At 40.4% G+C, this 22391-nt stretch overlaps 1 protein-coding gene across 1 annotated transcript in view; it reads right to left on the reverse strand.

The window, feature by feature from the left end:
* The window catches only part of LOC134608744 (glutamate decarboxylase 1-like), a 32705-nt gene extending 12727 nt beyond the window's left edge, over window positions 1-19978 (reverse strand). Inside the window, exons 1-6 of the mRNA XM_063451826.1 lie at window positions 19703-19978; window positions 14663-14806; window positions 13415-13657; window positions 12015-12105; window positions 11096-11208; window positions 10838-10953 (exon numbers count right to left, since the gene is read on the reverse strand). Coding sequence (XP_063307896.1) covers window positions 10838-10953; window positions 11096-11208; window positions 12015-12105; window positions 13415-13657; window positions 14663-14806; window positions 19703-19733 — 738 coding nt within the window. The 5' untranslated portion in view covers window positions 19734-19978. The remainder of the gene's footprint in view (window positions 1-10837; window positions 10954-11095; window positions 11209-12014; window positions 12106-13414; window positions 13658-14662; window positions 14807-19702) is intronic.
* Window positions 19979-22391: the final 2413 nt, after the last annotated feature.

Consider the following 22391-nt stretch of genomic DNA (forward strand, 5'->3'; position numbering starts at 1 on the left):
ATGAGCGGGAACTGCTCAAGGCAAGAGACGGAGTGGCGGATGGTTGAGAGGGGGCAAGGAGGACAGCAGTGGTTGACGTGGCTGAAGATGCTGGACCAGGAGGAGGATGGCGGCTTTGAGTTTGTGTGCGGCTTGTACTCATGTGTTGATCCCATAGGCGTTTGTGATGTGCGATCATGTGCCTATGCAAAGCAGTTGTACCTAGGTGGGTGTTGGACTTCCCACGACTCAGTTTCTTTTGGCACAGGTTGCAAATGACATCGCTGTTGTCAGAGGCAGAAACACCAAAAAAATGGTACACTGCTGAGCTCTGCAATGACGGCATTCTGGTGGTGGACACAGCATGCGTTGATTGGTGTGCTGTCGGGCTAACCCCGGGTGCCGATGCATGCTGTCTGACTGTGCCATAGCTCCTTGCGACAACCTCCCCCTGCTTCCAACTCGTCTCCTCCTCCTCCTCTCTGTCTCCCCATCTGAACTTTCGTCCTGTTCTTGCCGAGCGGGCACCCACGTGACATCCATGGACGCATCGTCATCATCAACCGCTTCACTTGTATCTGACAACTCAGCAAAGGAAGCAGCAGCGGGTACAACATCATCATCATCACATCACACCGTACGTCCATGTGTGTAATGCTGCCTGCCTGAGACATATCCCTTTTATCTTCATCCTCTGGCAATAATGGTTGCGCATCACTCATTTCTTCAAACGGGTGTGTGAATAACTCCTCTGACATACCAAGTAAAGCGGCTGTGGTGCTAGTGTTGGTGGTGGCGGCAGGCGGGTGAATATCTTGAGAGGTGCCTGAAGCTAAGCTGGAGGAGGATGGTGCGTCAAGGTTCCGAGCGGAAGCTGTAGAAGATTGGGTGTCCTGTGTTAGCCAGTCAACTATGTCCTCAGAACTTTTCAAGTTCAGGGTACGTGGCCTCTGAAAACTGGGCATTATTCTAGGGCAAAGGGGAATCACAGCACCACGACCACGATGGCCCCTGCGGGGTGGCCTGCCTCTGCCTGTCATTTTTTTTTTTGGATTAATGGTACTATGCGTGCAAGCTACTGTGAGACCAGATATGAGTGGCACTGTGCAGTGGCAGAGGTTGGCAGAGTACACGCTGTTGGCCTGACACAGATGCTTGCAGACAACGGCTATTCAATCTATAACAGTGAAAAAAGTTTTTTGTTTTTAAATGCACGCTATTGTGACACCAGATATGAGTAGCACTGTGCACACTGGCAGAGTACACGCTGTTGGCCTGACACACAGACGCTTGCAGACAACTAACTGCTAATTAATCTATTACAGTGAAAAAAGTTGTTTGTTTTTAAATGCAAGCTATTGTGACACCAGATATGAGTGGTGGCACTGGGCAAGTGGGCACAGTATCCACTGTGAGCCTGACACACAGACGCTTGCAGACAACTAACTGCTATTCAATCTATTACAGTGAAAAAAAAGTTTGTGGGTTTTTAAATGCACGCTATTGTGCCACCAGATATGAGTGACTGTAGTGGACACTGAATACACTAGCCTAGCTATACATTTCCCTATCAAATGAGCAGCAGCTACACTTTCCCTCCTCTATCTAAGAATGCAGCTTCAGAATGAATCTAAAATTGATGCTGTACAGGAGGTGGGAGGGTCTGGAACGGAGGGTCTGCTGCTGATTGGCTGGAATGTGTCTGCTGACTGTGAGGCACAGAGTCAAAGTTTACTCAATGATAACGAATAGGGGGCGGATCGAACCGCGCATGTGTTTGTAAGAAATATTAGTTAATTTCTCATATCATTTTATAAGATGTATTATCATTATTGCTGACTTGTTAAACTACTTTTTGCTTTGTATGCTAAAATTTAATGTACGTCATAGATATGCTGAGTGTGGCAAAACTTGGACAATGACATTTTTCCTTTTAGGATGTCTGACAATGTGATACTATGCTTAGTATACAATTGTATAGGATGATCTAATATGATTGAGTGTGACAGACTTACAATTCTATAGGATGTAAGACAATGCTAAATACTCAGGATGTCTGGCCTCGGATCCAGACATATTCAAAGAAGGTCTTATCTATCTATTTAACATGTGATATTTAAGGAAGTAATCAATCTTATATTCTGAATGGCATATCTCATGACACATGTAAATACAATTGTATAAATGCCCGATTCACAGTAATACAAATTGAGAACTTGTCATGCACCTTTCGTGTGTCTGTTATTTGCTGAGCAAGTTTCTCCCGTCAATTGATGTGGTGACCGAGAGATACAGAATTGAGGGAATTGAGTCCAAGACAGCATTAACCCTTTCAGCTTGGTGTCTAGAAGTGGGATCAGCAAACAGCAAAACCATTGGGTAAGTAGCCTTTTTGTGTCTTAATTGACACTGATTGTCTATGATTCCCTTTGGTTTAGTAAGACTGTATCCAGTAGGAAAGGTGTAAGGACTCTAGTTATATTGAGACCATGAGAGGTCTCCAGTTTATATTGAGACTATAAGAGGTCTCCGGTTTATTAGACATTTGGTCTAAATATATAGGGTTTTGGTAACCCAGGTTAGTATCTAAGATAGATACAGGGTATCTCAGGTAGATACAGGTTTTTGAGACCATAAGAGGTCTCCGGTTTATTAAGACTATAGGTGTTCTGAGGAGCACGGTTTATAGATCTATAAGTATAACCCAAACTTCTCTTTCTCCCGGTCACCTTTGTTTGTCTTAAGTGTTCTTTGTGGGTGATTGTTTGTCTATATTGGGGACACACTTTGGTAAGTTAGTAGTGTCCCCACTCTGAGTATGGGAAATGTGAGTTCAGGTCCTGAGTGACCAATATGTGTACATGTATATGTGTGTGTATGTATATATGTATGTATGTATATATGTGTGTATATATGTATAGATGTGTGTATATATATATATGTGTATATATAAGATAGCAGTACTTTTAAACAAATGGAGGTTTTTAAAATACATAGGGATTAAGGAGAGAACGCAGGTAACTTGTTTTTCTTTGGTTTTTATGATATATTGGGGCTGATGTGTGTTGTAGTCCTTGCTGCTGCCCAGTAGTGATGGGAGTGAGCGCAGGACTTATCTTTTTGCAAGATAGCAGTACTGTGTATTAGAAAAGAAATGACTCACAGGTTGTACTTGATAGACCTACTTAAATCTTTTTGCTTTATTCTTTCTGTCGCATAGAAGTATAAGTTTTATTGTAAGTTATTTCACATGGGATCTGTGTGCCTGGTATGATTGTTGCTTTAAAATACCATAAGCCCACTACACTTTCTATGAGAGTGGGATAAGTGTAAATGTGTTAAATTGTTTAAATAATGAGCTCAGTATATTTTATACCGAGACAAAAAAAAAGAGACACTTCATTAGTATTTGAAAGTTAATTCCCCATATGGGATTAATTGTATAGAACACCAATCAGCACATCTTCCCTGCCCTGTGTGTTTGTTGCAAAGGATCCATACTAAATATGATTTTTGTTTGAAAATAACAGAGTAACATTTTAAATTTTCAGCGGTCCAACACATGCTTTATTTTGTGCTGTAAGTTAACCTTTTTATTGCTACAGATGCCTTAGATGATCCAGTACAATAACTACTGCTTGTGTCTTCTATGTCTCACATTATGTGTTATTTTAAATTGTGGTATATAGCCTGGATCAGAGATCATTGACAAAGGTTTCTACCTGTTGTACTAAGGCTCTTGGAGACTGACCGGTCTAAGGTTTGCCATGCCTTTTAAACATGGTATAGAATAATTTTTTTTTAAGTCTCTGAGAGTTCTGAAAGATTCTGGTGAAACCATGTCTGTGTAATCTGATCCAGATGTTTGTTCAATTTCTATAAGATGTAAGTTGATGCAGAAGCATCTCAGATTAGTTAATGGAAGTTTTATACAAATAGTTGAGTTATGAGCGCGCTATATAAATGGATCCTTTCTTTATATACAATACTATAGTAGAGTAAAGTAATGAAGTTAATTAAGAAAATGTATACATAAGAATCCCTAAAATGAATCTAATCTAATATTGGTATACCATAAAAATATGTTGTGATTACAGCTGTTAACGGTTTATTCTGTGTAAATGGTGATTGTGATAATGTGTGAAGTGTGAAGTTTAACTGGAAAGTGGTTTAATTTATATGTTGCTGTATTGTTTTAAAATTATATGTGAATCAGTTTGTTACAGTCTAGTGATACTGATAAGAATGCCAGCTAAATAACCTAGCAAATAACTGTTTTACTAGCTGTTGAATACTAGCGTTTTGGCTGAGGATAGTTGGAGTTGTGGTCTGATATAGCTATATGGGATTGGAGATTTTGAGATGTTAGTTTAAGATTGCTTTTATATTGTGTCTATCCGTGTTTCCTAGGAGGGAGACAGAGTGTGTAGTTGCGTGCCCATAAATGTGATTTCTGTATTGGCATATCTGCTGGGTACCGATTATGTGTTTCTACAAAGATACTGTTAAATTAATTGTTGTTTATGAGCTTAGTACTTCAGCAGGATGTGCTAAAATGTAGAATGAGGTGGAAGTTGAAATGTTGAGATTATGGAAGAATAAGCAGTCTATATTCACTGTTTTGGCATATAAGCAAGATGCGAAGGAAGAGATTGGTAATATGATTTGTGTTGGAAGGATGAGGCAGGTTTAATGTCTGGAGATGATATGGATCTCCTTAAAATACAGTCATGCCTTGGTAATATGTTGCCACAGTATTCTTTGCTTGTGAAATAATTGATTTCAGACTGGGCCAATTTGGGTGGCTAAGATTTTCTTACCAAGGATATAGAAAAGGAAAATGCAGGTTGTTTTGACTTAAGAAGGTTTTTAGGAAGTAAGGTTGCTTATTATGCTCAGGGATTGCAACACTGTCCACCTACACAGGCTGAGAGCGAACATGGGATGGAGCACATAACGCCCGTGGATGGGGTGGTCAAAGAGGGGCAAGGGGATGGAGACAGGGAAATCAGGGTTATAGTGGCAGGGGTAACCAAGGAGGAATAGACAGGAACACTTGTTTTAACTGTGGCCAGTATGGCCACTGGAGAAATGAGTGTCCACACCCCAGGAAACCCCAGATACCCCAACAACCCCACAATTCTCAAAATATGCCCGGTAGATAAGAATAACACCAGACCCACTCCCAACACCACTGGCCAGCATATCGCTTAGTTCAGGACTTTAGAGCCCTGAATGGTTTAATTGTGCCCATTGCACCCATTGTCCCTGATGTGACATCCCTCATTACAGCCATTTCACATGATGCCACTTGCTTCACTGTTATTGATTTAAGTAATGCATTTTTTCTATACCTATTGATCAAGAGACACAGCTACTTATGGTTTTTATTTTAATTTTTGAAGGCTGTCAGTTTACCTGGACACGCTTACCCAAGGCTATGTGGATTCCCCAGCTGTTTATTCGTTGGTACTCCAACATACTCTAAAAAACATGGACCCCGGTCTTGGTTCCGTCCTTTTGCAATATTTTGATGATTTTTATTATGTAGCCCTAGCTATGAGGCAAGCACTGTGGATACTGTCAGCAACTGTGGGTCACAAGGTTGTTAAACACAAAATGCAATTGTGTAAATCAAAGGTTGAATACTTAGGTTTTGTTCTGGCTTCAGGCACCAGACAATTGAGTCCAAAACGTATTGAGGTCATTCAGAGGATTCCTACACCCACTACTCGGAAGGAGTTGCTCACCTTCCTCGGCATGATTAATTACTGCTGCCAATGGATCCTTGAATGCTCCCATTATGACTCAATCCTAAGGCAGGCTGTACGTTCTGACAGCCCTGAAAATGTCTGTTGGTCACCAGACATGATAGCTGCATATATTGCCCTCAAGGTTGCTATTGTACAAGCCCCGGCTTTAGGACTACCTGTCTATTGTAAATCATTTTATTTGTATGCTCAGGACAAACTGTAAAACCATGGCCGCGGTCTGTGCATAAGAGCAAGGAGGCGGTATGCGTCCCATAGCATTCTTTTCCAAAGTAGCTTGAGCACAGGGTATGCCGGTTGTCTCAGAGCATTGACAGCATGTGCAATGGCTGTTGAAACTGCTACTACTATCACACTAGGGCATCCTACAAAACTTCATGCCAGTCACCAGGTCACTCAGCTGATAACAAATCTCACTACACAACACATGACAGCCCAGCGCTTAAGTGGTTATGAGATTCTTTTTCTTAATACCCAGAATCTGTCTATTGTCTATAGTCTTGTTAATTCTGGTCTTGTTTGTTTTGCATGCTATTCTCATTTCTGCTTCTGACTCTGTCTATACCATCTAAGCCTCATAATTAGTGATGACATTTCCAGAGGAAATGCCTTGGCTGACAAAGTGGCAAAAGGAAGTTGCAGCCATAATGTTTGGATTAAACAAGGTTTAGAGAAAGATCAGAATGATCTGTTCTCTAAAGAGGGGAGAATAGGCATAATTGAAGCAAACAGTCTTTTGTAAGATAGTGTGAACCATGTATGAGAACACATCCTAATATTCCACACAAATCACAGCACGGACATTTGCCCCCTCCAGCTGCTCTTTTTACACACTTACAGATTGATTTTATTCATGTATCCAAAATTGGTAAGAATACTTACTGGTCATAGTTGATCAGTTTAGTAGATGGCATGATGGCCTTTGTGACATCTAGGGAAGATGCTAGGACTGTAGTGAAGATTATTGTTGCTGAAATTATTCCCAGGTATGGCGGCTCTCTGCAGTATTGGCTCTCATAATGGCTCGGTTTTTGCCAGTAAGGTTACCAAGGAACTTGCTAAATTCTTGCAAGTTACCTGGAAGTTTCATATACCTTATCATCCACAGAGTACAGGGGTAGTTGAAAGGATGAATAGGACTATTAAGGAAAAGCCCAGAATTTACCCAGGAACATGGGTAAATTGGACTAGATATCTACCAGCTATTTTAGCTGATATAAGAATGAATCCCCACAAGGTGACTAAATTATCTCCCTTTGAGATTTTTGATGGGATGACCTTTTCCCACACCCTGGGCCAGGGAACCGCTTGTTATAATGTCTGGGGATTTACAGCTAATACAAGAATATGTACAGGAATTGTTGATAAAACTGAATGGTATGTATGACAAAGTGTCTTCGTAGTTTTCCCTTACCTTCACAGGAACCTACTCATCCATACCAGCCCGGTGACAAGGTGTATATCCGTCAGCTGAACAGAACCAGCAAAGGAGGATACCCTTTTGGACCACCTGCTACTGTGATTGCTGTATCCAGAACCGCTGTCCTCACAGATTCCGATGACATCTGGATTCACGCATCCCGAGTGAAGCTGTGTCCAAAGAGGGGAACCAAGGAAGACAACACCACTCCTCGCTCGGAAACAGAAGAAGTTCCCTTTAGCGAAGCATCATGGCTTTTACACCGTATCGTAGATTGAGAGGATCATACGTACCTGAGACCAAGATTATGTTTTTCGCTATGCTTTTTGGAGTTGTTATACTCCCTCTGATATTGTTCCTTGAATACCATTATGAGTACAAGTCAATGGCAAGTTTGAAACCTGTTTGTTTCTGGAGAAAAGGACTTTGACATGATGAACAATTCTTCAATACCCCCAGCCCAATTAGGCCTTAGCCCCTCATCTAGCTTTCGTCACACACGCTCCCTCAAGAACCTTTCTCCACCACCTTTCTATCAGCATGTAATATGCAATCATTCATTCACTGAACGCATTTGGATGAATTGGACAAATAGTAACCCTTATAAGTACCAGTTACCCATATGGAATGTGTCCATAGCTAATGAAACGGATGCATTATGTTTGTTTGAAGGTTCACGGAATATTGTTAGATTTTATAACGCAGAAATGTGCATAGTTAAGGTTGCTAATTACACCAAGATCTGTGTCACATTATTTAATAGAAGTTCTGATGGTAAGAAGAAAAACAGGTTTTGGGATATATATATATATTATAAGAAAATTAATAAGGTTGCATATCAATATAAACAGACAGGCCGTATTACTTTTAATAATGATTATATAACTGGTACCATTAATTGGAGAAGGGGACAAATGTTGTAACATTATGTAACACAGCAAACAAAAGGCAGAAAAGGGAATGGTATGACACACTGTTAGGAGGTGCTGGAACCACTATGGGTATACTAAATAGTTATAGATATGGAGACCCTCAAGAATAAGTTAAACACAGCCAGCATGCATATAGGGACTGGTTTCCATGCTACTGCAAACTGGGCTCCAACTGTTGTTAAATCACAGGTTACAGGATTGGATTTAGATAAATCTATGTATAATTATTTAGATAATTTAACTGTTGCAACTATGAAATTCACTACAGGTCTAAGTAATTGGAGTATTTGTGCCATCAGGTATTTATGGATGCAACAACAAGGATTGGCATTAGAAAACACACTAATGATTCTTAAATTAGAGAAGATTAGAAGAATGCTTAACCACACAGATGTTTCATATTTTTCATGCTTTTGCTATTTTACATTATATCATGCATCATCAAAGGATGTTAAATTAGCTTGTCAATTTAACACATTACCAGTACCAGTTTATGATCTCTTTGCCAGAAATTTAACCTGGTGGGCACCTACATACACAGGTAGCCACACATATCTTAAAAGGAGAACTCCTTAAGGTGAGTTCACAAATTCAGAATGATTTAGCCCATCAATGGTATGACGCTTTCACTGGTTGGTCCCATACTGGATCCCAGATAATGAAATCATTCTTCTATCCGCTTGTTATTGTAGTTCTGATTTTATTGTGTATGAATTTTTATAACTGCCACCTTATTTGTACATTGAGGAAGAGAATACAGAAATTAATTCAGAACAGAAACAATTGGAAATTCTCCTCTCTGCCACTGGAGGGTATCAACCCATCTTTAAAACTGGGCCTTAGGAATTACCACATGGGAATCGAGGTGAAGAAATTAATTAAAGTCCCGCAGGGAGTGACTAGCACCCCTGAAAATACCATGTGGAGGTTTCTCTGTCCTGGTAAGATTTTTATCAATAACATGAGCAAATTTTATTTTTGCTCAAAGAGGGGAAATGTAAGAAATATTAGTTAATTTCTCATATCATTTTATAAGATGTATTATCATTATTGCTGACTTGTTAAACTACTTTTTGCTTTGTATGCTAAAATTTAATGTACGTCATAGATATGCTGAGTGTGGCAAAACTTGGACAATGACATTTTTCCTTTTAGGATGTCTGACAATGTGATACTATGCTTAGTATACAATTGTATAGGATGATCTAATATGATTGAGTGTGACAGACTTACAATTCTATAGGATGTAAGACAATGCTAAATACTCAGGATGTCTGGCCTCGGATCCAGACATATTCAAAGAAGGTCTTATCTATCTATTTAACATGTGATATTTAAGGAAGTAATCAATCTTATATTCTGAATGGCATATCTCATGACACATGTAAATACAATTGTATAAATGCCCGATTCACAGTAATACAAATTGAGAACTTGTCATGCACCTTTCGTGTGTCTGTTATTTGCTGAGCAAGTTTCTCCCGTCAATTGATGTGGTGACCGAGAGATACAGAATTGAGGGAATTGAGTCCAAGACAGCATTAACCCTTTCAGTGTTCGCCCGCCGTGGCGAACGCGAACACGCTATGTTCGTCGGGAACTATTCGCCAGCGAACAGTTCGGTGCATCACTAATAGACAGAGTGAGGTCAACTGTAACACAGCTATATACCATGGATAAGCTAATTTGGGGTTGCCTAATGGACAATTACATAGGCAAAAGAGACATGTGTCCATCAAATTCAGCCTCTAACATCGGTTTATTGCAGTTGATCCAAAAGAAGGAAAAACAAAAAGAAATTAAGCACTTCCAATTTTGCAACAAACTAGTAAACAAATTCATTCTTGATCCCAGAATGGCACTCAGATTTATCCTTGGATCAAGAAGCCATTACCTCACAATTTAAAAATTATATCAATGAATGTTAGGTTTTTGCAAGCATGCATCCAGTTGCTACTCAAACATCTGTACAGACTGATAAAACCACATCTTCAGGTGGAGAATTCCACATTCCTGTTGTTCTAACGGTTAAAAAAAAAAAAAAAAAAAAAACACAACACACCATTTCTTTGCCTTAGACTACATTTTCTTTCTTCAAATCTAAATGTGTTCCCTTGTGTCCCATGTATAGTCCGGTTTGTGACTAGATTTCCAGACAATGGTTTGTATTGGCCCCAGATAATTTTGTATAATGTCATCTTCATTCTGAGGCGCCTTTTTCTAAAACAAAGAGGTTGCTCGGATTGTTTGTTTAGATGAATCAATACAGCCAATTATTTATATTTGTAAGATTGTTCTAATTAAATTGTGGTATTAGACAGCCACTTTTGGTTCGTGATTGTGTAAAGCCACAAAATATGTATAGCATTTTGCATGTAGAATGCACTAGTTTGCTGTAAGAAGATGTACTCCAATACTCCGTGTATCCAACAATCACCTATCCCTTGAAACAGTTAAATTGAGATCTTGTTAAAATAAAAAATATTAAAAAAAAATTGTTACCCATGTGGCTTTTGGGCAGGAACTATACAAACAACATAGCATGTTCATATGATTTTATACGATCCACCTAATCTTCCACCCTTTCTTTGCAACTTGTTGCAAACACAAGATGTTCTCTTTTTCCCCCCAGTACAGTCTACCAACTATCTACAGAAAGCCACTTAATATTTAAGACTTTTGCTTTATACGACGTATGCAAAAAACAAACTAACAGTCTATGGATATATACATACATGTTCTGATGTAAAAAGAACAATCGGGGGTAGAGCTGACATTCCTTTGGTTTTTACAATGGGGAAATACTTATAACGTGCCACAAGAATACTGTACAAGTTTGAAATGGTTCCACCTGTAAGTGGAGAGGAGGAGAAAAAAAAAAAAAAATCAAAAAACGAAATTCAACATAACTAGAAGATGCAGGTTTGTAGAACAAAAGCTTATTTTTTTGGGGGGTGGGGATGAGGGAAACACATGCAAAACGATAAACCTACCAGGAGAGAAGATTCCATCCCCTTCATTTTCCTTCCAACCGACAATTTCAAACATCTTCTTTAGGACAATTTCTTCCATAATAATAAATACCGGAGAAATCTCATAAGTGAACCTAGATAAAGTAATCATAGTTTGACTAAATGTGGGTACACACATTGCCACCCCATGTTCTACTTTTCAGGAAGATTTACTTAGCTGCTGCCACTACCCACACATCGGTATACAATCACCATTCTATACAAAGGTAATGTTGGTGGCTGCATTTGCAATGCACTCATAATCTGGACATATCCAGCAAATTTAAATAAATTTGAGTGTTCACTGCAAGTGTTATTAAAAAAATTATATATATATATATATATATATATATATATATACACACACACACATATATACACACACATATATACAAGAAACTAATTTGCTGCCTCTAAAGGCTTCCAGAAGAGTTATATAAAGATTTCAGTCAAAATATTAAAATTCACCATTCACAGTCACATGGTTTTTCAATATGGGTGTTTATGCAGATTAGCTCTATTCGATGTTTGCACTTGTTGTGGTGAACAATGTGCGCAAACATTCCTGTATGCCCATTGGAGACTTAACGTCTACAGTTTTCTGTTCAATTCACACTCTTGCCAGTTACAGCAGGATCATCTGTATATTGTAACAATGCATGCACTGCCTACACATAGTTACAGGAGATAGTTGTAAAGCATGCTTTTTAATGTACTATCCACGGTCTTATATATGGCTAACATTTCCCAGGCAGATAAGGTCACACTGTTGATATAGCTCACCCAGAGCCACAGTCAAGAGCACAGTATTTTTACATTAAATTCACAGAAGGGACCAGGCACTCACAAACTGTGACTAATTAATTATATTACATGTAACATGATTGTTGACAGTACATACATGTTTGTGTTGGCAGTAGCAGTCAGCCATTCACCAGCCAGGCCAATAATGTCAAGTCCACTGGATAGCTGGTTAAAAAACCGAGGATGTGCTAAAAAGAAATAGAAGTATGCAATATGATTAGATTATAAAGCTATACTTTGGTGTTTCTCTTTTAAGTCCTAATCATCTACAAGCCACTTCGTGCAGCCATGGAGTCTACAATAACACTAGTGTCAAAGGTTGCCTTACCCTGAGCTAGATCATGATTTAACAACTAGCTTCTTAAACATGTTCCCAAGTTCACATCAAGCAGTTATATCGATGTTAAATAATATTATATTGTTGTAACAAATGTGCTGCAGGAAAGATTACACAAATTGTTACATTACACATAAGGACCTCTGACATACATCAAGACAATAGGGATAAGAATTAAAACTATTGTGACCTGGGTGGGGGTGCATAGGGATCCACAACCCCACAAACACAATGCAGAACAGTTAAAGGAACACCCCAAACACCTAAAATCACTATCTCGCTGAAGCTAAAGATATACAGCTTTTAACTGCATCTGCAGTGGAAGTAAATGCATAATAAAATACATGCATGTTCTCATTTGGGTATATCTACTAAATAGATATATATATATATAATTAATAATTATATGTATTAAAGGGACACTATAGTCACCTGAACAACTTTAGCTTAATGAAGCAGTTTTGGTGTATAGAACATGCCCCTGCAGCCTCACTGTTCAATCCTCTGCCATTTAGGAGTTAAATCCCTTTGTTTATGAACCCTAGTCACACCTCCCTGCATGTGACTTGCACAGCCTTCCATAAACACTTCCTGTAAAGAGAGCCCTATTTAGGCTTTTATTGCAAGTTCTGTTTAATTAAGATTTTCTTATCCCCTGCTATGTTAATAGCTTGCTAGACCCTGCAAGAGTCTCCTGTATGTGATTAAAGTTTAATTTAGAGATTGAGATACAATTATTTAAGGTAAATTACATCTGTTTGAAAGTGAAACCAGGTTTTTTTTTTCCCCCCCCATGCAGGCTCTGTCAATCATAGCCAGGGGAGGTGTGGCTAGGACTGCATAAACAGAAACAACGTGATTTAACTCCTAAATGACAGTGAACTGAGCAGTGAAATTTCAAGGGAATGATCCATACACTAAAACGGCTTTATTTAGCTAATGTAATTTAGGTGACTATAGTGTTCCTTTAACCCCTTAAGGACACATGACATGTCTGACATGTCATGATTCCCTTTTATTCCAGAAGTTTGGTCCTTAAGGGGTTAATGTATTTATTGTAATTTCGGCAGTGGAGTGCCCCTTTAATGCAGACCATTCCACTGAATCGCTGGAATTCAGTAGGTGGTTACAAAATGTTAAAAAATAAAAATACACAATACCTGTCTTTACACCATATTTCAGAGTGTCTCTGCAGTCCACAAGGATCTGTTCCAGGGGCTCAGGCTGGTCTGACAATTCCAAATTGAACCCTTCAATACCCTGTAGTATCTGATGTGGATGATGGAAGTCAAGAACTTTACTTTTACCATCATAAGTTTTCTTTATATAATTGAAGAGAATTTCAAAAACTTCTAGTAGAAATTGTTCTGTATGCTTCTCTCCACTTCTTGCGGGGAAGAGATCTGTAAATATGCAATGATGAAGGAGTAGTAAATTAATAAAATAAGAATCCCCATATCTACACATTGCAGGGAGGGAAAAAAATATATTAGTCACAACTGCCCTCCAGAACAGACAAGTGGTTATGAAACATTAAAGCTGAAAAAGACATGGTGTGAGGAGTTCAAAAAATGTCTGCCCTATTTTCTAGGTTACTACTAAAATTGTGTATTAGTCAGAGTGTAAAACACAAACAAGCAAAGTATTAGCATGTGCACATTGGTACGCATCTCTCGATTAGTTCTCCTGAAATTTGTGTATATAAAAAAAAAAAAAAAAGTCTCAAAAGCCTACTTAATCAAATGATAACAGGGATGGTAAGAATTCCAGAAATTCTATTTCCTTAGAAAAGTTAAAAACGATAAAGAGGTGCGAGTAGGGTAACCGCATTTGGCCAAGGTGTTTTCATCTTTGCCATTCATCAACAACTATGAATTACTGTTTTTGATTTATTTTTTTAACTTAAAAAAATTTAAATTATCCTCTGGAACATAAGTAAATTGTAATGCAAGATAATGAGCAGGAGTCAAAAGTACAGACTCCACAGCCCTGGCCAAACCTTTAGGTACCATTAGACAATGACCCCAAGTCTATGTTGCCTTAACTGATTTCATGCAAATCAACATTTTTGCATATTAATGGACTAGATAGACAGCCAAGTACACATCTGCACATTTACACTTGCAAAATAGTTCTTTCAACCTGTTACAATAAAATGTCCGCATGCGAATGATGATCTATATATTCGAGTGTACGAACTATGTAATTAAGATCTGAAGATGCTAGGAGACTAGTCTGAGCCCATTCTGGACTAATATTCTTTTAAAGCCTGGGGCTTATTACAACTAGTACCTTGAGAAAGTATACTCATTACAACCCTGGTAACAGTAATTATTGGTCACGTAAGCTCCAAATTACTCAGTAAATATTTACCGATTCATAAAATGCGCTTTGCTTACTATTCATACCTGAAGAATACAAGCTTGAAAAGTCTGACACAGACTTTGAGTTCCTCATAGAATCTTCGTCCTGCAGACTCACAAGAAGCTCATCCCTCAAATTCTTGGTAAACCAACACCCATTTTCATTCTTCGAGGACGAATTACCTTGCTCTGTAAACACAATGGTATACATTAGTATGAGGGACTGCCAAGTTAATCGTGATTATTGAAAATTATGCTGTACCGAATAATTAAATTTCTAATTGTGTGTGACATGAACATGTTATTTCCAGCATTCTGTAAGTAATGTAGAGTAAATTAAAAAATTAAAAATGGGGGGGGGGGGGGGGGGGGGGGGGTTGCTTTGGTAAACATGATTGGAAGCTGCAGAGAGTGATGGACCTGATTCCACTGGCAGGATTTACCTCCTTAAACGACAGTGGATTCAGATGTGTATCCTTTGCAATGATTGCATTTTCTAGAGCAGCTGAATACGAGAGATTAGGGGGCTGATACAGGGTGAATCCTAGATTCATGCAAGTCACAAGGGTGGTTTATTTCAAATGTAAGAGGTCATAAGATTACCGTGGTGATAGTAATGAATGCTGCATTGAGGCGACATATGGTTCAGACTGCAGGTTGTTGTTTTTTTGTTTTTTTAAATGTACACGCTGCCTTTTCCAAGAAAAGGCATTGTATACACTGCTGCCAAAGAACACCTCTAGTGGCTGTCAGAGGGCCATTAGAAGTGCTCCTTATCTCTGTTTTACAGTCCTATGGGGAAGCATTGGATTTGATGAGATTATCCAGATTGATTATCTCATGGAGATGGGATCAGTGTGGGAGAAGAAGTAAGTTTAAAACCTTTTCAAAGCGATCTTATGGTGGCTGGTGAGCTAAATACTTAGTTTAACCCCTTAAGGACAGAGTCTATATATTTTTTTTGTATTTTTCCACTATTTGGGGGACTGCCTAAAGCCCAGGCAGTTCCCTTGCAGGCAGATCCACAAGCAGCTATGCCTGCCAGGTGATCGCTCATAGAGATTATATATATGCTTGGTGTATTTAAAAAAGAAAAAAAAAAAAATATATATATATATATATACACAGAATTGAGTTACCTGTACATGGGGTGGGTACTGTTGTACTTGTGAGACATAGCTGAACAAAAATGTGTATTTTATTGTAATAAAAGCTAACAGTATTATGACATTCCCAGTCCAAATGCCATGCAGAACTTGAAAAACAACATTTCTTAATTCCTCAAAGTTTTTGAAATTTTATTTATATATTAAATTATGTTTCATATATAAATATTTGTTATGAAATGAAAGCCCAGTTTCTCCTGAACAAAATGATCTATAATAAGTGTGGGGGCACTTAATATGAAAAAGGTGAATTATGGTTGAACAGACATATAGTGAAAGTCCCAGGTTTTGTTTTGATCAGAACGTGTACAATTGACTCCGTCCTTAAGGGGTTAATAGAGAGATGTGTTTGTATGTAGTGTTGGAATTTGAATGCCAAGATGTATGCACAGTAACATATACTCACGCTGAAACACAATGACATACATGCAGATATGCACATGAACACAAAGATACAAACAAAAAATAAAAAAATAAAAAAAGGCTACTTGCGCACTATCCCAAATCTCTCTGCACATTGAAACAGGAGGTTATTTGAGCCATTTATTTAAAATGTAAAAAATTGATTTGAAAGAGTGTACAAGGGGGGGGGGGGGGGGGGGGGGGGGGGGGGGTGGGGCCGGACCGCCGAACTGGTCGGTCGCAAGCAAGTGAAGCTCCTCCAACACATAGCCGCAAAACGCCAATTAAACATGCCTTTTCACTCCAAAGCAGACCGACAGCAATTGTGCCCAAAGCATGGGGAATACTGGATCCAGGGAGAGGCTAGCTCACCGAGCTTCAGTCCCCTGGAGGAGAAATCTTCATTGCTCCAACAGAGGCCTTCTCCGGCAGTCAGTGGGGCTGGCGGCCGCAGCCCCACTATCCCGCAACACAGCACCCAGCCAGAGGCATGAACCCGAGCGGAACCCGGCCCTGCTCCCCTCCCTTTGGGCCGGTGGGGGTGATCCCAGCCCTCACCCTGTGACCCTGACCGGGCTGCCGCAGATGGGGTCAGAGAGCCCGACAGCTGCGCCCAAGATGGCGGGCGCCACGTGCGCGGGAGGCAGGGGGAAGACCAGCTCCCTCCCCGCGAGCACAGTTATCATCGCATCCTGCCTTCCGACCCTGCCACACAGGGAGACGGGACAACCCTCGCCTACCTCCGCAGCCATCCAAACCAGCGACTATAGCAGCTCCACCGAGGGGATGGCACTACACTGCACACCAAACATTCCTGCCTGGAGGGACCGAGCAACCCCTGCATACCGCCCGACCTCTTACTCACCTCCCAACCAGCTTGCACCAAGGTGACACGGCTACCATGGCGGTCACCAGCTCCAACAAGAGAGGAAAGCACAACCAGCTACAGCGGCAACCCAAGGGATTCCAGCAAGCAACCCAAAGCACAACATGGAGGGACTGCGCCCAGATGCCTGCTCTGACGGACACTCACTCCCGACTACACAGAAACAGCAGAGCAGGTATCGGGTAGTGGCGGGACTCCCCCTCTCTGTGAGGTCTCCAGAGCACCATGATGGCAGCCCTCTCCACTGGGGCGGACAAGCAACCTATACATATATACTGCTATAATTTCAATGCACTAGCCTGTTAAACTAGGTAGAGATTTGTACATGCTCCACTTGGAACACTAAAAGTCTAGTTTATGCACGAACACAGCCCAACTATGATTTACACCTACTCCTGAAATCGATTGCTTAAGCTTGACTGTACCATAATAATGTGCTTGATAATCTCAGGCTCTGCATGTTAAGCGCTACATCTTGAGTACTATTGTACAGCATACCGTCAAACTTACTAACAGCCTTAGGGAACATCTATGTTAATTAGTGTCTCCTCCCTAATGTTTAACCTAGGTTACTGGACAAGCCACTAATAAAACTATTATTGTACTCCTCACTCTTGGATTCAACAATGCTGCATACCTTTAACGAGCAGGCAGTATATGGCAACATACTCGTTTCCTCCTCAAGCATGGAACACAACTATGTAATTACTATTTCTTGTCTAACCTGTTATTGCAATATAACTACAATCTGATGTGCAACTAGTCGTGTTAAACGCAATTTTAACTTAGCATGTTATACCATAAAGCGACACCTATTAGCTTGTTATCTTTATGTAATATGTAAAAAAAAAAAAGTGTATTGTTTGTTTATCTACCCCCCACTGTAACTAAGGTCTTAAAATCAGCATATGGAATGCAGTTGGGGTACCATACGTATGCCTGTGACAAATATACGCACTGCAAAAATAAAGAATAAAAAAAAAAGAAAAAAAAAAAAGAGTGTACAAGTAACCTTTTCTTTAGTTTGTATTGGGGCTGATGTGTACTACAATCATTGCTGCCACCCAAGAGTAGTGGGAGTTTGAGCGCAGAGCTTAAAAGGACCACTATAGTGCCAGGAAAACAAATTTGTTTTCCTGGCACTATAGTATTAATAGGCCCCCCCGGCCCACCCTCATGGCCCCCCTCCCGCCAGGTTGAAGGGGGACTAATGGGTTAAAATCTTACCTTTCTCCAGCGCCGGGCTCCCTCGGCGCTGGGGACTCACCTCCTCCATTGGACGTCATCGGCTGAATGCGCATGCGAAGCAAGAGCCGCGCGCGCATTCAGTCAGTCCATAGGAAAGCATTCTCCATAGGAAATTACAGTGAGAAGCGCCTCTAGCGGCTGTCAATGAGACAGCCACTAGAGGCTGGATTAACCCATATGTAAACATAGCAGTTTCTCTGAAACTGCTCTGTTTACAGCAGGCAGTGTTAACCCTAGATGGACCTGGCACCCAGACCACTTCATTAAAAGGGCCACTAGAGGCACCTAGACCACTTGAGCTCAATGAAGTGGTCTGGGTGCCAGTTCCATCTAGGAATAACCATGCATGCTATGTTTACATATGGGTTAATTCAGCATCTAGTGGCTGTCTCATTGACAGCCGCTAGAGGCGCTTACCACTGTGATTTTCACAGTGAGAAGATGCCAGCATCCATAGGAAAGCATTGAGAATGCTTTCCTATGAACTGACTGAATGCGCGCACGGCTCTTGCCGCGCATGCGCATTCAGCCGGTGACGTCAGAAGAGGGAGGAGAGCCGGCGCTGGAGAAAGGTAAGTGTTTAACCCCCTTCCTCCCCTTCAGCCCGGCGGGAGTGGGACCCTGAGGGTGGGGGCACGAGTTTGTTTTCCTGGCACTATAGTGGTCCTTTAAGTTTGAGTGGATAGATAGATAGACAGACACCCTGACACTTACAAAGATACACAAATACAGATATACCGACATACATTCAAAAACACACAATGATATATACATGCTTGTCATTTTTTAGCCACCCTATTTTGGGTTCAGGATGGTGGTTTCTGGTTGATGATGCGGTTGGGAGTGTAAGAGTTCTGGATGTTTGCGCCCCTTCTCTTCCTCCCGTGCGCGATTGAAAGGGGCCGGTTGCACTTTTAAAAGCCCGCAGCGCCCGACCTGGTTCCTGATTACACACACTCATGGAGTCACTCTAATTACATGGGAACCCTCAGCGTTCAGTAGTTCGGACGCTACTCACAGACACCATTAAGAAGACCGTACTGGGAGGGAGCTGTAGTCAGCCAAAGCCCCTCCAGTCCAACCAAGAACCTTAGAACCTACATTAGCTTCTAACATCTGCTTGGAACATCCAAGAGTTTCCCTGGATAAACAGGAACAGACTATTGCTAACGGGAATAAAAAGCTAAACACTGCCACTTTACATTCTACAGGACTTCCTTATCACTTCCAGGAGCATATAAATTTATGGATCAAACGGAACATTACATCACTAATACATTACTACCTGCAGCTCACGAATAAGGTCTAGGAATTGGATTCATAGTAAACACAAATCAAACTATAGACCGCAAACGGCACTGAATATAAAAGAAAGATGCTTACGGTTTGTGTTAATCACTGTCCTTCTATCCATTGTGCAGGATAGAACGCGATGTAACCCAAGGTTAGAATTCCAGAGATCGGTCCTCTTCAGTGACCAGGTATACTGTATAAAACAATTTAAAGAGGCGCAGGTTTTATGCCCTATTGTGATGGGTGTGGCCAGGACATCGTTAACTTGTTTTTCAAGTTTGGATGCCGACCGTGCCGGTAGTCAAGCCCTCTCCGATGGTGGCTATTTCAATGGATATCAGTTAAGCAATTTAAAGTGATGGGGAAGGCTGTACTTTGTTATGTAAAAGAACACATTGTGCAATCGTTACTCCCAACATTTTACATTGGCAGAGGGTATTGCTCCACCTCAGTCCTTACATGATAGACAAGAGCAGCGCGCGGGCTATACAGTTGCAAATTTTGGGCTAAATCCGCACAAATGGAAAATTTCCCCATATGATTACAATGGACTTAACATTGCAGTTCATTTGCCTTCCTTTCAAAACGTTTGGTGTGCAGGGTTATTTACTAAGGTGAGTGTTCCTGGGAATTTAAGGCGTGTTTCAAATTTAAGACCAAACTACTCAAGGTGAAACTGAATTGATTCAGACAATTATTCTAATTTGGCTATTGTGACCCATGTGTAATGCATTCACAGCTATTCTTAGCTTAGTGAATACTATGTTACATAATAAAACAGAATGGCTTTACATTTTATTGTATGGGCTCTAGTGGTCAACTTGACATATTGTTTGTGGGAATGGCAACATTTAAAGGGACACTCCAGGCACCCAGACCACTTCTGCCCATTGGAGTGGTCTGGGTGCCAACTCCCACTACCCTTAACCCTGCAACTGTAATTATTGCAGTTTTTCATAAACTGCAATATTTACATTGCAGGGTTAACTCCACCTCTAGTGGCTGTCTATCAGACAGCCACTAGAGGTCACTTCCTGGGTTCTAGCACAGGTTTCCTGTGCTAGAGCGTCGCTGGACGTCCTCACGCTGTGTGAGGACCTCCAGCGTCACTCAAAACCCCATAGGAAAGCATTGAAATGATTTTTCAATGCTTTCCTATGGGGAGACGTAATGCGCATGCGCGGAATTTCCGCGCATGCGCATTAGGTCTCCTCGGCCGGTGAGCGAGATTAGTCTCGCCCACCGGCCGACGTAATCACTAGGAGGAGCGTCGCGGAGGCGGAGACAGCGGCGAGGGACATCGCCGCTGTCCCAGGTAAGTCACTGAAGGGGTTTTCACCCCTTCAGTAACCGGGGATTGGTGGGTGGGAGGGAGAGGGACCCTCCAGTGCCAGAAAAACGGATCGTTTTTCTGGCACTGGAGTTTCCCTTTAACACGTAGTTTATTTACTAAAATAGTTTAATAAGTCAGCCATTTTACGGTAAAATCTATCATTTCTATTTCAAATAATAAGAATTCACTTTTCAGTAGACTAGGGTACATAATAGGGTTGCTTGCTGAATTCACCACGTTTTCCTTTACACATATTTTTTTTGTATATATAAAATTTCTTCCACCTTTATATATTGTTACTCTCCCTTGCCCTCCCTCCCCCCCCCCTCTCTTTTTTTTTTTTTTTTTTTTTTAACGTGACAAAGTAATCTGTCATTCTGACCCTTTTTTCCCACTGATTATTTTTACTTAAATTACATGCACAAAATAAGGCAAGTGATTACCATAAAAAGGGGGGGAAATGCATTTGGAATTTGGAAATTGTGATGAATTGACAGAGGAAATTATCCAAAGTTCAGTGGAGAGTCGAAATATTCTATAAGCCTGCTATTTTCCGTTTTCAATTCGTCTCAGACTATCGTTCGGCAAATATCTCAAGCCTTACTGTCATCTGCATAAACTATCCAAGTTCACTATGGCAAGATTTCTAGTTAGGCACTTCCTACCCTGCCCATTTGAAGTGCTGGCACTGAGCCCTGACTGCTGAACTCTTTGTGCACTCTGTAGTGATGTTAGGAGACAGAATGAACCTCACTCCAGTCCTGGCATCTGTACTATGTGTGTATGTCAGTGATCAGACATCCCAGCAATTCATTCTCTCTCATCTAAGGTAAAAAAAAATTGAGGATCGACCTTATTATTAAAGCAAAAATTAAAATTATGTGTGTGTGGGTGTCAAAGAATGTGTACATACTTTTTCATTCTTCTTAATGGGAGGACAGATACTTAGTAAATACTCTGAACTGAAGCCTCTATGACTTTATCTATATTTGTTTTGTTTTGCTTTACTTTGACTAGGAAATAAGATCTTCAACATTTCCAATGGAAATAAAAAAAAAAAATACTTTGTCAATGTAGCTTCATAAATATCTAAGAACTGGGAGTGGATGCCAGACTGGCTTTCTTTGTCCTCACTTATCCTGTATAGTTAGCAAGGAAAAACCAAAAAAAAATTTTTTAAAAGCTGTAAGATTATTCTTCCTTACAGCCTGGAGTACAAGTTCAATGAGTGCTAGTTACCTAGGGCTGAGAAAAAAATCAAAAGTTCTCCTCTGACCAGTGCACTGCTCTCTAATATTGGGAGTCAGAGTGCCACTACCAGGCTGTGACATCAAACCAATTACAAAATTAAGCAGAGCTCAATAAACATAGATTGAAGAAGAGGGAGAGTTCATGCCACATTGATAGAGGAGGGAGAGGTCAGGGGAAATAGTTATCTCAGGATCA

This window comes from Pelobates fuscus, chromosome 4 (genome assembly GCF_036172605.1).
Source record: "Pelobates fuscus isolate aPelFus1 chromosome 4, aPelFus1.pri, whole genome shotgun sequence".
NCBI classification, from domain to species: Eukaryota; Metazoa; Chordata; class Amphibia; order Anura; family Pelobatidae; genus Pelobates; species Pelobates fuscus.